The 17500-nt window shown below is 46.5% G+C and overlaps 2 protein-coding genes across 3 annotated transcripts in view; one reads left to right on the top strand and one right to left on the bottom strand.

The window, feature by feature from the left end:
• LOC131343237 (protein unc-13 homolog B) overlaps positions 1-12569 on the bottom strand; it is a 221579-nt gene extending 209010 nt beyond the window's left edge. The window contains exons 1-2 of the mRNA XM_058374765.1: positions 12353-12569; positions 3697-3726 (exon numbers count right to left, since the gene is read on the bottom strand). Coding sequence (XP_058230748.1) covers positions 3697-3726; positions 12353-12374 — 52 coding nt within the window. The 5' untranslated portion in view covers positions 12375-12569. The remainder of the gene's footprint in view (positions 1-3696; positions 3727-12352) is intronic.
• A 2647-nt stretch (positions 12570-15216) lies between these two features.
• Positions 15217-17500, top strand: part of LOC131343647 (atos homolog protein B) — an 18895-nt gene continuing 16611 nt past the window's right edge. For both annotated transcript variants that reach the window (XM_058375471.1, XM_058375470.1), the window contains exon 1: positions 15217-15601. The gene's annotated coding sequence lies outside the window, so the exon portion shown is untranslated. The remainder of the gene's footprint in view (positions 15602-17500) is intronic.

The raw sequence follows: 17500 nt of genomic DNA, 5'->3' as shown, positions 1-17500 counted from the left end.
AGACAGATAGACACTCCAACCCCAATCTAATCAGACAGACAGGCAGAGAGACAGACACACAGACAGATAGACACTCCAACCCCAGTCTAATCAAACCTGTCAGACAGACAGGCAGAGAGACAGACAGACACTCCAACCCCAGTCTAATCAGACAGACAGGCAGAGAGACAGACACACAGACAGATAGACACTCCAACCCCAGTCTAATCAAACCTGTCAGACAGACAGGCAGAGAGACAGACAGACACTCCAACCCCAGTCTAATCAAACCTGTCAGACAGACACACAGACAGATAGACACTCCAACCCCAGTCTAATCAAACCTGTCAGACAGACAGACAGAGAGACAGACACACAGACAGATAGACACTCCAACCCCAATCTAATCAGAGAGACAGGCAGAGAGACAGACACACAGACAGATAGACACTCCAACCCCAGTCTAATCAAACCTGTCAGACAGACAGGCAGAGAGACAGACAGACACTCCAACCCCAGTCTAATCAGACAGACAGGCAGAGAGACAGACACACAGACAGATAGACACTCCAACCCCAGTCTAATCAAACCTGTCAGACAGACAGGCAGAGAGACAGACAGACACTCCAACCCCAGTCTAATCAGACAGACAGGCAGAGAGACAGACACACAGACAGATAGACACTCCAACCCCAGTCTAATCAAACCTGTCAGACAGACAGACAGAGAGACAGATAGACACTCCAACCCCAGTCTAATCAAACCTGTCAGACAGACACATCGACAGAAACATAGACAGACTGGCACACAGACACACACACACAGATGGTAGGTAGATAGATAGATAGATAGATAGATAGATAGATAGATAGATAGATAGATAGATAGATAGATAGATAGATAGATAGATAGATAGATAGATAGACGGACAGACAGACAGATATTTGGAGCAATTGTGTGATTAATGTTATAGTCCATGATGGAGATCATAGCACAGCTAAACAAAGCTATCAAAGATAATCCGTAAGACCAAGGAAAACAGAACCAGGAAACACAGAACCAGGAAACCAGAACCGGGAAACACAGAACCAGGAAATCAGAATCAGGAAACCAGAACCAGGAAACACAGAACCAGGAAACCAGAATCGGGAAACACAGAACCAGGAAACCAGAACCAGGAAACACAGAACCAGGAAACACAGAAAAAGTAAACACAGAACCAGGAAACACAGAACCAGGAAACACAGAACCGGGAAACACAGAACCGGGAAACACAGAACCGGGAAACACAGAACCGGGAAACACAGAACCAGAAAACACAGAAAAAGGAAACACAGAACCAGGAAACCAGAACCAGGAAACCAGAATCAGGAAACACAGAACCAGAAAACACAGAAAAAGGAAACACAGAACCAGGAAACACAGAAAAAGGAAACACAGAACCAGGAAACACAGAACCAGGAAACACAGAACCAGGAAACATAGAAAAAGGAAACACAGAACCAGGAAACACAGATAAAGGACACACAGAACCAGGAAACACAGAACCAGGAAACACAGAAAAAGGAAACACAGAACCAGGAAAACAGAACCATGAAACACAGAACCAGGAAACCAGAACGGAAACACAGAACCAGAAAACACAGAAAAAGGAAACACAGAACCAGGAAACACAGAAAAAGGAAACACAGAAAAAGGAAACACAGAACCAGGAAACACAGAAAAAGTAAACACAGAACCAGGAAACAGAGAACCAGGAAACACTGAACCAGTAAACCAGAACCAGGAAACACAGAACCAGGAAACACAGAAAAAGTAAACACAGAATCAGGAAACACGGAAAAAGGAAACACAGAACCAGGAAACACGGAAAAAGTAAACACAGAACCAAGAAACACAGAACCAGGAAACACTGAACCAGTAAACCAGAACCAGGAAACACTGAACCAGTAAACCAGAACCAGGAAACACAGAACCAGGAAACACTGAACCAGTAAACCAGAACCAGGAAACACAGAACCAGGAAACACTGAACCAGTAAACCAGAACCAGGAAACACTGAACCAGTAAACCAGAACCAGGAAACACAGAACCAGGAAACCAGAACCAGGAAACCAGAACCAGGAAACACATAACCAGAAAACACAGAAAAAGGAAACACAGAACCAGGAAACACAGAAAAAGGAAACACAGAACCAGGAAACATAGAAAAAGGAAACACAGAACCAGGAAACACAGAACCAGGAAACACAGAACCAGGAAACATAGAAAAAGGAAACACAGAACCAGGAAACACAGATAAAGGACACACAGAACCAGGAAACACAGAACCAGGAAACACAGAACCAGGAAACATAGAAAAAGGAAACACAGAACCAGGAAACACAGATAAAGGACACACAGAACCAGGAAACACAGAACCAGGAAACACAGAACCAGGAAACATAGAAAAAGGAAACACAGAACCAGGAAACACAGAAAAAGGAAACACAGAACCAGGAAACACAGAACCAGGAAACACAGAACCAGGAAACATAGAAAAAGGAAACACAGAACCAGGAAACCAGAACCAGGAAACACAGAACCAGGAAACACTGAACCAGTAAACCAGAACCAGGAAACACTGAACCAGTAAACCAGAACCAGGAAACACTGAACCAGTAAACCAGAACCAGGAAACACTGAACCAGTAAACCAGAACCAGGAAATACTGAACCAGGAAACACTGAACCAGGAAACATGACTACTCAGCATGGATCTCCACTAAGGCAGGAATAAAAGTAACAGACTATAAATACAGAGACTGTACATCCTCCTCAGGTCATCTGGAGCTGGAGGTGAGAGGAGTACAGCAACAAAGAGAGACAGAGAGACAGAGAGACAAGACAGACAGAGACAGACAGACAGACACCGAGACAGTCAGACAGACAGACAGACAGAGACAGACAGACAGACAGACACCGAGACAGACAGACAAGGAAAGAGACAGACAGAGAGACAGACAGTCAGAAAGACAGACAGAGAGACAAACAGAGAGACAAACAGAGACAGACAGACAGATTAGACAGACAGAGTGATAAAGTGAGGAGAGAGAAATGATAATTGGGGTTTATTAGAGACTTTTGTTCCCCATGAGAGGAAGACGTGCCCTCTGGCTAACCAGTAAACCAGATCACTGCATAACTAGGCCAAACACACACATACACACACACACACACACACACACAGCTGATACGTCTCTTCATTTTACGCTTAAACAACTCTTCATCTTCAGAACTTTCATCAACATTTCAGTGCTGATAAACATACACATACACACACCTCATGCCAGGCTCCATCTGTGTGTGTGTGTGTGTGTGTGTGTGTACAGGATGCTACACCTGTGTGTACAGACTGAATCAAAGCAGTTTCTGTGTGGTTTTGGTTTGGTTTCACTCTGCACAGTAGAGCTGAGACATTCCACAAAATCATCATTTCTGCCAGACGTGAGACGTACCTCAGACACGTCATCACTAACGTGTGTGGAGAAACCAGTACACACTCAGAGAAACCAGTTAACACTCACAGAGCAACCAGAGAACATGGAGAACATGGAGAACTATGATTATATCATTAGTTGAACTTCTGTGTGTATTTTCTGCATGTATGATTCACTTACTACACTGAGTCGATTCAGAGTCGATTCAGAGTGTGTGTGTGTGTGTGTGTGTGTGTTACCTGGAGCTCCGTGCAGTTTGGCCTTTTTCACTGTAAGAGAAGAGAAGGTGTGGTCAGTTATTATTATTATTATTATGTGTGTGTGTTATTAAAACACATCTCTACACTCTGCATTATAAACAATGTTATTACATGTTTATTAAAGAAATACATCATTCACAACAGCATCACTCTTTAAACAGCTGATGAATATTCATGAAGGAACAGATCCTGGGGTGAGGCCTAGGTAAGAGATAGGGGCAAGGCCTGTATAAGAGAAAAGAGTGTGGCCTGTGTATGAGAAAGAGACATAACCAGTGTAAGAGAAAGGGGCATGGCCAGTGTAAGAGAAAGGGACGGGGCCTGTGTAAGAGAAAGGGGCGGGGCCTGTGTAAGAGAAAGGGGCGGGGCCTGTGTATGAGAAAGGGTCATGACCAATGTAAGAGAAAGGGGCATGGCCAGTGTAAGAGAAAGGGGTGTGGCCTGTGTAAGAGAAAGGGGTGGGACCTGTCGTGCATCATAGCCACTGATATAGAATCACATTCTGTTCCACTGTGTACCATCTCTCTCTCTCTCACACACACACACACACACACACACACACACACACACACACACAGACTGATCCAGGTGATGGATGCTGTGCTAATGAGCAGCACTCTGATAAAACAACGTTTAATAAAGTCTAAGAGTTTTCCCCGTGAAGTCGGCATGCTGCTGGGAGAAACTTCATTCTGACAGACTGACGTTTAACATCAGTCGAGAGCGGCGTCACGTCCTCACGTCCCCATGAAACACGCCAACGCTGTGGGATAATTGGGCTGTGTGTGTGTGTGAGAGAGAGAGAGAAAGAAAGAGAGAGAGAGCGCAACAGGATGCGACAGGCCCCTCCGGGACACATCCGACTGATACACAGCACTGACACTGGAGACTCCTTCCACACACACACACACACATTAACTATTTTTATCTGTTTAGGAGGTGTGTCCTGCATATGAGCTGTTGCTATGGGAACAAGCACATGACCAATCAGATCTGAGCATTCCACAGAGCAGTGGGGTGAAAAAATTATTAAGGGAACAGCAAGAGAACTGTAAAACACTGTGACAGTGTGTGTGTGTGTGTGTGTGTGTGTGTGTGTGTGTGAGACACCAGATGGAATGAGGATTACTCGGATTCTCCCGTCCCTCTCCCCCAGAGCCGGCATGGGAATCCTCCACACTCTGTACTGACCGTGTGTGTGTGTGTTATTTCAACAGCATGACTAGCAGGTTGCATTAGTTTTCCTCCATCATATGTAGCTAATATTCCCCCAGAACAACCCAGCTTTTTGCTGTCCAGTGTCCGGTGTCCAATGTCCAGGCGTCTGTCTCATCAGAGACTCGTCTCAGATCTCCCTGTAGAGCTGAAGACACTTTTCCCTCCAGCTGCAGTAAATCAGCTGCTTCTCTCTAATCTCGGGCTCTGGGTTTCGAATCTCATCAGCAGACTTTCAGGAACGTTTTTTTTTCCTCTTTCTTCTGAAAGTCTACCACAGAGCTACGTCAGAGGGTTTCAGGTGCAAGCGTTAGGTCTTTGTGGGTGCAAGATCTCATCACCGGGGGCTTCCTGCTGGACCTCAGTGCCCACTTCACACAATTAATCAATTAACACACTTCTGAATCCATGAAGACTCTGAGATCCTTTCATCTAAAGACTGGAGTTTATAAGAGGGCATGAGAAAAACAGCTGCTTTTCCTCCAGATGTTTTGGTGAAATCTGTCCATCACACCACGTTCAGCTCTGCAGCGTCCAGGCTGATAGAAGTCAGAGTGTGATGTCACGCGTTTGTGACCATGTGGTTTAGGACACAATTTCACTCCACACACAGCCACAGGTTGGTTACACACACACACCACACACACACACACACACACACAGAGGTGAGGTGTATTTTCAATGAAGATGGAGGAATAAAATTGTTGGTAAAGTGTGTGTGTGTAGTGGAGAAGTGATGGTGTGTGTGTGTGTGTGTGTAGTGGAGAAGTGATGGTGTGTGTGTGTGTGTGTAATGGAGAAGTGATGGTGTGTGTGTGTGTTCGTGTAGAAGTGATGGTGTGTGTGTGTGTTCGTGTAGAAGTGATGGTGTGTGTGTGTGTGTGTAGAAGTGATGGTGTGTGTGTGTGTGTGTGTGTGTGTAGTGTAGTGTAGAAGTGATGGTGTGTGTGTGTGTGTGTGTGTAGTGTAGAAGTGATGGGGTGTGTGTGTGTGTGTGTGTGTGTAGTGTAGAAGTGATGGTGTGTGTGTGTGTGTAGAAGTGATGGTGTGTGTGTGTGTGTGTGTGTGTGTAGTGTAGAAGTGATGGTGTGTGTGTGTGTGTGTGTGTGTGCAGAAGTGATGGTGTGTGTGTGTGTAGTGTAGAAGTGATGGTGTGTGTGTGTGTAGTGTAGAAGTGATGGTGTGTGTGTGTGTGTGTGTAGAAGTGATGGTGTGTGTGTGTGTGTGTGTAGTGTAGAAGTGATGGTGTGTGTGTGTATAGTGTAGAAGTGATGGTGTGTGTGTGTGTGTAGTGTAGAAGTGATGGTGTGTGTGTGTGTGTAGTGTAGAAGTGATGGTGTGTGTGTGTGTGTAGTGTAGAAGTGATGGTGTGTGTGTGTGTGTAGTGTAGAAGTGATGGTGTGTGTGTGTGTAGTGTAGAAGTGATGGTGTGTGTGTGTGTAGTGTAGAAGTGATGGTGTGTGTGTGTGTAGTGTAGAAATGATGGTGTGTGTGTGTGTGTAGTGTAGAAGTGATGGTGTGTGTGTGTGTGTGTGTAGTGTAGAAATGATGGTGTGTGTGTGTGTGTAGTGTAGAAGTGATGGTGTGTGTGTGTGTAGTGTAGAAGTGATGGTGTGTGTGTGTGTGTGTGTGTAGTGTAGAAGTGATGGTGTGTGTGTGTGTGTGTAGTGTAGAAGTGATGGTGTGTGTGTGTGTGTGTGTGTGTAGTGTAGAAGTGATGGTGTGTGTGTGTGTGTGTGTGTAGTGTAGAAGTGATGGTGTGTGTGGGTAGTGTAGAAGTGATGGTGTGTGTGTAGAATTGATGGTGTGTGTGTGTGTGTGTGTGTAGTGTAGAAGTGATGGTGTGTGTGTGTGTGTGTGTAGTGTAGAAGTGATGGTGTGTGTGTGTGTGTGTGTAGAAGTGATGGTGTGTGTGTGTGTGTGTGTGTGTGTGTGTGTAGAAGTGATGGTGTGTGTGTGTGTGTAGTGTAGAAGTGATGGTGTGTGTGTGTAGAAGTGATGGTGTGTGTGTGTGTGTAGTGTAGAAGTGATGGTGTGTGTGTGTGTGTGTGTGTGTGTGTAGAAGTGATGGTGTGTGTGTGTGTGTAGAAGTGATGGTGTGTGTGTGTGTGTAGAAGTGATGGTGTGTGTGTGTGTGTGTAGAAGTGATGGTGTGTGTGTGTGTGTGTAGTGTAGTGTAGTAGTGATGGGATGTGTGTGTGTGTGTGTGTGTAGAAGTGATGGTGTGTGTGTGTGTAGTGTAGAAGTGATGGTGTGTGTGTGTGTGTGTGTGTGTGTGTGCAGAAGTGATGGTGTGTGTGTGTGTAGTGTAGAAGTGATGGTGTGTGTGTGTGTAGTGTAGAAGTGATGGTGTGTGTGTGTGTAGTGTAGAAGTGATGGTGTGTGTGTGTGTGTAGAAGTGATGGTGTGTGTGTGTGTGTGTGTAGAAGTGATGGTGTGTGTGTGTGTGTGTGTAGTGTAGAAGTGATGGTGTGTGTGTGTGTAGTGTAGAAGTGATGGTGTGTGTGTGTGTGTAGTGTAGAAGTGATGGTGTGTGTGTGTGTGTAGTGTAGAAATGATGGTGTGTGTGTGTGTGTAGTGTAGAAGTGATGGTGTGTGTGTGTGTAGTGTAGAAATGATGGTGTGTGTGTGTGTGTAGTGTAGAAGTGATGGTGTGTGTGTGTGTAGTGTAGAAGTGATGGTGTGTGTGTGTGTGTGTGTGTGTGTGTGTAGTGTAGAAGTGATGGTGTGTGTGTGTGTAGTGTAGAAGTGATGGTGTGTGTGTGTGTGTAGTGTAGAAGTGATGGTGTGTGTGTGTGTGTGTGTGTGTGTAGTGGAGAAGTGATGGTGTGTGTGTGTGTGTGTGTGTGCGTGTGTGTATGTAGTGGAGAAGTGATGGTGTGTGTGTGTGTGTGTGTGTAGTGGAGAAGTGATGGTGTGTGTGTGTGTGTGTGTGTGTAGTGGAGAAGTGATGGTGTGTGTGTGTGTGTGTGTGTGTGTAGTGTAGAAGTGATGGTGTGTGTGTGTGTGTGTGTGTGTAGTGGAGAAGTGATGGTGTGTGTGTGTGTGTGTAGTGTAGAAGTGATGGTGTGTGTGTGTGTGTGTAGTGTAGAAGTGATGGTGTGTGTGTGTGTGTGTAGTGTAGAAGTGATGGTGTGTGTGTGTGTGTGTAGTGTAGAAGTGATGGTGTGTGTGTGTGTGTAGTGTAGAAGTGATGGTGTGTGTGTGTGTGTAGTGTAGAAGTGATGGTGTGTGTGTGTGTGTGTAGTGTAGAAGTGATGGTGTGTGTGTGCGTGTGTAGTGTAGAAGTGATGGTGTGTGTGTGTGTGTGTAGTGTAGAAGTGATGGTGTGTGTGTGTGTGTGTATCAGGCTGGATGAAAAGAGCAGACACACAATACAGAGTTCTCTCTATCTGATCAGGATAATGAACAGCACAAGGCCTTTATGTTCTTTTTGTCTGTCGTTCTCAAAATATCTCTTTATTCTGCCCAGATGTCTGAGTGCTGCTTTAACCTCTGATCCACATCAAAGACCAGGAGGAGAAACACAGAGCAGATACCAGCTCTCTGCCATTAAATATCTCACTGACCGACTGACCGACTGACTGTCTGACTGAGTGACTGACTGACTGTCTGACTGACTGACTGACTGACAGACTGTCTGACTGACAGACTGTCTGACTGAGTGACTGACTGACTGAGTGACTGTCTGACTGAGTGACTGACTGACTGAGTGACTGACTGACTGAGTGACTGAGTGACTGACTGACTGAGTGACTGACTGAGTGACTGACTGAGTGACTGACTGTCTGACTGAGTGACTGACTGTCTGACTGACTGACTGACTGTCTGACTGAGTGACTGAGTGACTGAGTGTCTGACTGACTGACTGACTGACTGACTGAGTGTCTGACTGACTGACTGAGTGACTGAGTGTCTGACTGACTGACTGACTGACTGAGTGACTGACTGACTGACTGACTGACTGACTGAGTGACTGTCTGAGTGTCTGAATGACTGTTTGACTGAGTGACTGACTGAGTGACTGACTGAGTGACTGACTGACTGACTGAGTGACTGAATGAATGACTGACTGACTGAGTGTCTGACTGACTGTCTGACTGACTGAGTGTCTGACTGTCTGACTGACTGACTGAGTATCTGAGTGTCTGAGTGACTGTCTGACTGACTGAGTGACTGACTGAGTGACTGACTGAGTGACTGACTGAGTGTCTGACTGAGTGTCTGACTGACTGACTGACTGAGTGTCTGACTGACTGACTGACTGACTGACTGACTGTCTGACTGAGTGTCTGACTGACTGTCTGACTGACTGACTGACTGACTGAGTGACTGACTGACTGAGTGACTGAATGAATGACTGACTGACTGAGTGTCTGACTGACTGACTGACTGACTGTCTGACTGACTGAGTGTCTGACTGACTGAGTGTCTGACTGACTGACTGAGTGTCTGAGTGACTGACTGAGTGTCTGAGTGACTGTCTGACTGACTGAGTGACTGACTGAGTGACTGACTGAGTGTCTGACTGACTGACTGACTGACTGTCTGACTGACTGTCTGACTGACTGTCTGAGTGACTGACTGACTGTCTGACTGACTGACTGACTGACTGAGTGACTGACTGACTAACAGTGACTGACTGACTGACTGAATGAATGACTGACTGACAGTGTCTGACTGACTGACTGACTGACTGAATGAGTGACTGACTGACTGACTGTCTGACTGACTGAGTGACTGACTGTCTGACTGACTGACTGAGTGTCTGACTGACTGTCTGACTGAGTGACTGAGTGACTGACTGACTGTCTGACTGACTGTCTGACTGACTGACTGTCTGACTGAGTGACTGTCTGACTGACTGACTGACTGAGTGACTGTCTGACTGACTGTCTGACTGACTGACTGTCTGACTGACTGACTGACTGACTGAGTGTCTGACTGACTGTCTGACTGAGTGACTGACTGACTGAGTGACTGACTGACTGACTGAGTGACTGACTGAGTGACTGAGTGACTGACTGAGTGACTGACTGACTGACTGAGTGTCTGGCTGAGTGTCTGACTGAGTGACTGAGTGACTGACTGAGTGACTGAGTGACTGACTGACTGACTGACTGACTGTCTGACTGACTGACTGACTGTCTGACTGACTGACTGAGTGACTGACTGACTGTCTGTCTGACTGTCTGACTGACTGAGTGACTGTCTGACTGTCTGACTGACTGTCTGACTGTCTGACTGTCTGACTGACTGTCTGACTGACTGTCTGACTGACTGAGTGTCTGACTGACTGAGTGACTGAGTGACTGACTGAGTGTCTGACTGATTGACTGACTGTCTGACTGACTGACTGACTGAGTGACTGACTGAGTGACTGACTGACTGAGTGACTGTCTGACTGAGTGACTGTCTGACTGAGTGACTGTCTGACTGAGTGACTGACTGAGTGACTGTCTGACTGAGTGACTGACTGACTGACTGTCTGACTGTCTGACTGACTGACTGTCTGACTGAGTGACTGAGTGTCTGACTGACTGTCTGACTGAGTGACTGACTGACTGACTGACTGACTGACTGAGTGACTGACTGACTGACTGACTGAGTGACTGACTGAGTGACTGACTGAGTGACTGACTGACTGAGTGACTGACTGAGTGACTGACTGACTGACTGACTGAGTGAGTGAGTGAGTGACTGACTGACTGTCTGACTGACTGACTGACTGTCTGACTGACTGAGTGACTGACTGAGTGACTGACTGAGTGACTGACTGACTGACTGACTGACTGACTGTCTGACTGAGTGACTGACTGACTGACTGTCTGACTGACTGACTGTCTGACTGAGTGACTGACTGACTGACTGACTGTCTGTCTGACTGACTGTCTGACTGAGTGTCTGACTGATCTACTAACTGACTGACCTACCTACTGACTGACCTACTGACTGACTGACTGACCGACTGACTGATCTACTAACTGACTGACCTACCTACTGACTGATCTACTGACTGATAGACTGACTTATCTACTGACTGATCTACTGACTGACCGACCTACTGACTGACTGACCTACTGACTGAGTGAGTGAGTGACTGACTGAGTGACTTGTTGACCAACTGATTGACTGCCTGACTGACTGACTAAGTGACCTACTGATTGACTGACTGACCGACTGACTGAATGACCAACTGATTGACTGACCAAATGACCGACTGACTTGTTGACCAACTGATTGACTGTCTGACTGACTAAGTGACCAACTGACCAACTGACTGACTGACTGACTGAGTGATTTGTTGACCAACTGATTGACTGTTTGACTGACTGACTGACTGACTAAGTGACCGACTGACTGACCGAAAGAATCCAGTGATCCATTAATTACCCAGAATTCACTCCTTGTCAGGAGGTGAAATAAAGGTCAGCGATGTGAAGTGGGCGTGGCATGTGGTAAAGTAACACAGCAGCTATTTGTGGTAAGAGATGACCGGAGGCTTCTGTGTGGTCATTCTCCCCATGTCCCTGTAGGTTTCCTCACACCTGCCAAAAACAGGGCAGTATGAGATGTGTCTTCACTAATCTGCCCCAAGGTGTGAATGAGTGTGTGCACGGTGCTGTGTGATGAACCAGGAGGAAGACCAGGGTGTGTCCACCTCACACACAGGGATTCCTTGTTGATGAACATGTGGCTCCGTCTCTCTCTCACACACACACACACACACACACACACACACACACACACACACACAGAAACAGAATGATCTGTGAGTGGTCTGAGGCTGAGACTTGTCACTGATTAGTTTCTGACTCTTCTCAGATCTGCTGAGGATGTGATTCACTACTGCAGAGTGAAGCTGCTGCATCTGTATCACACACATCTGTATTACACACATCTGTATTAGACCTGTCTGTCTACCGTGGCACAGAGGTCAGAGAAATAAATCCGGATCATCCTGTATAGCACACACATCAGACAAAGAAAGCATCGGATTCCGGCTGTAATTAAATAATGAATTAAATAATAACAGTAAACAGCTTTATTATGTTAGCCCAACAACCGCAAGGCTGTTCTCCGATTAAAACTGCATTTTTCACAACATTTACAACGCTCTGGACACGATAAAGGAGTCGATTCGAAACCTTTTATTGATGCATGAATGAATCGATTCATCAAACGAATCACTACAAAGCGATCTGAAATACGGACCGTTATATCGCGCAAGACTTTCTCTTCAAATCAGAGTGTTTTCTATAGCTTGTGCTGCTTATCTGCAATCTACAGGATATCGTGATAAAACAATGAAATATTTTAATTATGAATTTTCTTTGTGGAAAAAAAAAAGAAAAAGTTGAGTGAGAGGTCTGTATCGTGTGAAGAGCCGACTCCGTGACCGGCTCAGTGAGTCACTCACCTCGGACGCAGAGCAGTGACATAACGCCGGCTGAGATTTGTGTCCCCTTAGTGAGCGCGTCACCTCACCAAATAAGTTTATAAACTTTGAGCGGAATGTGAGGAATAATCCGAGCATGAGGGTCAGCTCCGTGAAGTGCTGGAGAGCGCGGAGGTGAGAGGAAATGTCCCGCTGTGAGCCGAGCTCATGATGAACACCGGGAGCAGAGCCGCTCTCTCTCTCTCTCTCTCTCTGAGGGGAGACGAGGACAGGCGTTACTCTTACTGACAGACACAACAGCCAATCAGCTGCTCCGCTCTGCGCGAAGGGGAGGGGTGAAGCGCGCGCTGGATCAATCACTAACTTTCACGCGCACAGGTGAAGGCACGCGAGCACCTGCTGAATAAATGACGATAGAAACTCCGAGTTTTCTGCTTTTTTAACGCTCTTTACACCGATGTTACGTCATATATGCTAATATTTTAGCAGTAAATAAGCAAACACAGACTTCTCCTGCTTGTTGTGCACTTTATAATGTAGTTATTTGAGAGATGTGATGTAATGCGCGTGCACATGCGCGTGCACATGTAACGTAATGTAGTGTGTGAAATGTCAATAAAATATTGTTATACACCAGGCTGTTGTGTGTTAGGATAATTAAACACACTTATTTTGCTATAAAATATCCAAAATTATATGAAATAAAGCTCTAATAAAAATACAACCCTTACAATACATACATTCCAAATAAATTACTACTTTATAGAATATTTATCATGCAGTTATTGTAAAACATTCACTTATCTGCTTCTGCATGATGATTTCTGTTAGTAATAATAATCATAACACTTTTAGTTGTGAATCAGGGACACTTGAGAGTTTTAAAGTGCGCGTGCGCCATCTAGCGGTCAGACGTGGCTACAACAGGCAGGATTCAAGGTTCTCTGATGACGTCACTGTGAGCCGGCGCTTCCCCTGTGGGTGTGTATAAAGTAATGATGGAGAACAACAGTGGATTAGATGGAAGACTCACACACACACACACACACACACACACACACACACTGATACACACACTCACAGTCTGGGTATGCAGACTTTTAAAGACAGTTAAAGGATCTGTGTCTTTAAAAGATTTGAGGAAGCCGCTGCTTTGCATAATTCTACACAACTCTACACTGGACACACTTGTGTAATATTGTGCAATGCAGATATACAAAGAAAGAAAGAAAGAAAGAAAGAAAGAAAGAAAGAAAGAAAGAAAGAAAGATGGACAGAGAGACAGATGGATAAAGAGACAGACAGATGGACAGAGGGATAGAGAGACAGAGGTGGGGGGGCGCAGAGAGACGGAGAGAGAGGGTCAGAGTGACAGAGAGAGAGAGGGACAGAGAGACAGAGAGGGGGGACAGAGACACAGAGAGGGGGGACAGAGACAGGTAGACAGAGAGACAGGTGGACAAAGAGACACAGAGACAGGTAGACAGAGAGGGACAGATGGACAGGTAGACAGATGGACAGAGAGAGACAGGTAGACAGATGGACAGAGAGAGACAGGTAGACAGATGGACAGAGAGAGACAGAGGGACAGAGAGAGACAGGTAGACAGAGGGACAGAGAAAGACAGGTAGACAGAAGGACAGAGAGAGACAGATTGACAGAGAGAGACAGATGGACAGAGAGACAATTCAATTCAATTTATTTTGTATAGCACCTTTTACAATGAACATTGTCTCAAAGCAGCTTTACAAAAGAAACAGAGAAAGGGGAGGGGAACATAAAAATAAAAAACTAAATAACTCAAAATAAGAATAAATTATTAAATTTAATTATTAAACTATTTTATCCCTATTTTATCCCTAATGAGCAAGCCTGTGGCGAGGAAGAAACCTTGAGAGGAACCAGGCTCAGAAGGGACCCCATCCTCATTTGGGTGACACTAAACAGAAAATAATGTAACTGTAGCTGATTAATGTCCTTTCTGCAACAGCAATCAATGACCCATGAGGAACTATTAGGTCAGTGTAGTTTCTAAGGTCATTATAAACACTAGTTCTTTGCTGTCACTGGCTGACAGATGAAATGGCAGATCTGTGATGGTGTGAAAGTCCCCAAGTGGCTCTGTCCATGGCTGTCTCCTGGGCCACACAGATCCATCCACAGCATCAGTGGGCACCACCAAGCGACGAGACTCTGACCAGGGGTAGGGCAGTGGTCACACTGGAAACTGGCAAACACTGGGAGCTCAGGAGCGGGGTGTATAGCTCCACAGAGAGAAAGATATTACTAATCTGAAGGCTGGTCCATAACTGTGGGGCTTTGTAAGAGAAAGCTCTGCCCCCTGCTGTAGCCTTTGCTACTTGAGGTACTACCAGAGACACAGAGAGACAGGTAGACAGATCGACAGAGAGGTGCCAATACTTATGCGCGGCGCGTGCACCTTTACAGTGACGTGTGTGATAGTCAGCCCCGATAAACCCGTGTACTATATAAAGGTGATGAATGTAGTAATGGAGTTAATCGGGTAATGTAATAACTAGTACACTGTAAACACACAGAGGTTAGGTTTAGATTTAAGTTTAATTAATCAGTTTAATTTAATCTAAAATAAATTCATCCTAACGTTTATCTCTATTCTTCCCACTTCACTCTTCCCGTTCCATTCCGCAGCACGTGGCTACGCCCTTACGTCACAAAGCGGCGCAGCCAATCCGTTCCGGCGACGTTTGAATATATTACGGTGAATGCGAGCATATGCAAACGACGCTCCCGGACCGGAGCGCTCATTGGCTGTGCATGTTTGACTCTTAGCCAATCGCGTGCGTGAGAGCGCTTCAGCTGTTCTATTCGCCCCCGCCCCTGTAGTCGTTTTCGCAGCTGAACGCGGAAGTGTTGATATTTAAAGGGACAGGCTCGGTTCTAATGGGCGACGGCTGGTGGGAGAAAATAAGACAGACTACAACACACACACACACACACACACACACAGAGAAGGCCCGGGCGGCGGAGGACGTGGATTAATGTAAAAAGGATGAGGTTCGCGGTGGTCAGTTGGCATGGTGTAATGGAGGTGTGTTAGAGAAGGTGAACTGGGGAGACTGGACTGGACTGGAGAGGAGAGCTGAGCTGATCCGCTGTTACTAAAAATACAGGAGAGGAAAGCAAACTCTTCTTGCTGCACACACACACACACACACACACGCTGGCTTTGTAAGCGACTTCAGCCTTCCCTGCCGTTATCATCCTTTTCTTCACACACTCAACCCCGGGGTGAGTAGCAGCAGCTCTTCCTGCTGATCTCTAACAAACACATCCGGCTTTCAGGAACAAAAACACACACATTCCTGATGAAGTTAGATTTTGTTGTAGCTGTAAATCTGACTGACATAATGATTGTGTGTGCGCGCGCGCGTGCACGCCCATCCAGGCTTTTCATTCCTCTCCTGATCTGTTCAGGATGTCTGCTTTTTTATTTTTTAATGAGACCCTGGTGTGTGTGTGTTGTGCTTTTGTGTGTGATTCATGTCGTTCTGGACAACCTGAAGGCCAGTGTGTGTGTATTGTCCAGCTTCATGCTTTCTATCTCATTCTCTTTTGTATTTTATTTGTGTGTGTGTTTGTTCTTGCTTTTGCATTTGCTCTTTCTTTGGAGAGAGAGAGAGAGAGAGAGAGGCCCCTCTTGGACTTTAATAAAAGAGTTTCTGTTCTAGAGATTTGTGCGAAATGTTAGACTGCATAAGCAATTTCACCTGCATCTTAATCACACACTCAGAGGCATGCAGAGAGAGAGAGAGACACACACACACACACAGACAGACACAGACAGACCGAGAGACAATGAGACGAGTGGAGAATGATAGAGAAGGCACCATGGGAACAGGAGGGTTTGGTTTTTCTCAGTGAGTGAGTGTGTTAAATGCTACACACAGGTTGGGGAGCGATTTGGGGGGGGGGTCATTAGGAATGCACAGTGTCCTCTCTGAACCGCACACCGCTCGTTATCAGACTCACACACACATACACACGGTGCATCTGGGGGGCTGTGGTGTGAGACACCGGCTGCACTCAGCACTGTGATGGGGTTCAGGACCACGCTGCAGACATCACACCTGTATAACTACAGGCAGAGACACAGACAGGGTGGGAGATGTGGTGTGAGACGATATGAGACAGGGTGTGAGACAGGTTATGGGACATGGTGTGAGACGGAATATGAGACATGGTGTGAGACATGGTGTGAGACATGGTGTGAGACGTGGTGTGAGACATGGTGTGAGACGTGGTGTGAGACAGGGTATGAGACATGGTTTGAGACAGACAGGTTGTGAGATGTGGTGAGACAGGCTGTGAGAGGTGGTGTGAGACAGGCTGTGAGAGGTGGTGTGAGACAGGCTGTGAGAGGTGGTGTGAGACAGGCTGTGAGAGGTGGTGTGAGACAGGCTGTGAGAGGTGGTGTGAGACAGGCTGTGAGAGGTGGTGTGAGACAGGCTGTGAGAGGTGGTGTGAGACAGGCTGTGAGAGGTGGTGTGAGACAGGCTATGAGAGGTGGTGTGAGACAGGGTATGAGACATGGTTTGAGACAGACAGGTTGTGAGATGTGGTGTGAGACAGGCTATGAGAGGTGGTGTGAGACAGGCTGTGAGAGGTGGTGTGAGACAGGCTGTGAGAGGTGGTGTGAGACAGGCTGTGAGAGGTGGTGTGAGACGTGGTGTGAGACAGGCTGTGAGAGGTGGTGTGAGAGGTGGTGTGAGACGTGGTGTGAGACAGGCTATGAGAGGTGGTGTGAGACAGGCTGTGAGAGGTGGTGTGAGACAGGCTGTGAGAGGTGGTGTGAGACAGGCTGTGAGAGGTGGTGTGAGACAGGCTGTGAGAGGTGGTGTGAGACAGGCTGTGAGAGGTGGTGTGAGACAGGCTGTGAGAGGTGGTGTGAGACAGGCTGTGAGACGTGGTGTGAGACAGGCTGTGAGAGGTGGTTTGAGACAGGCTGTGAGAGGTGGTGTGAGACAGGCTGTGAGAGGTGGTGTGAGAGGTGGTGTGAGACGTGGTGTGAGAGGTGGTGTGAGACAGGCTGTGAGAGGTGGTGTGAGACAGGCTGTGAGAGGTGGTGTGAGACAGGCTGTGAGAGGTGGTGTGAGACAGGCTGTGAGAGGTGGTGTGAGACAGGCTGTG

The sequence above is a fragment of the Hemibagrus wyckioides genome, linkage group LG22 (assembly GCF_019097595.1).
Source record: "Hemibagrus wyckioides isolate EC202008001 linkage group LG22, SWU_Hwy_1.0, whole genome shotgun sequence".
NCBI classification, from domain to species: domain Eukaryota; kingdom Metazoa; phylum Chordata; class Actinopteri; order Siluriformes; family Bagridae; genus Hemibagrus; species Hemibagrus wyckioides.
The sequence above is the reverse complement of the archived record's forward strand: the minus strand, read 5'-3'. Positions and strand labels throughout refer to the sequence as shown.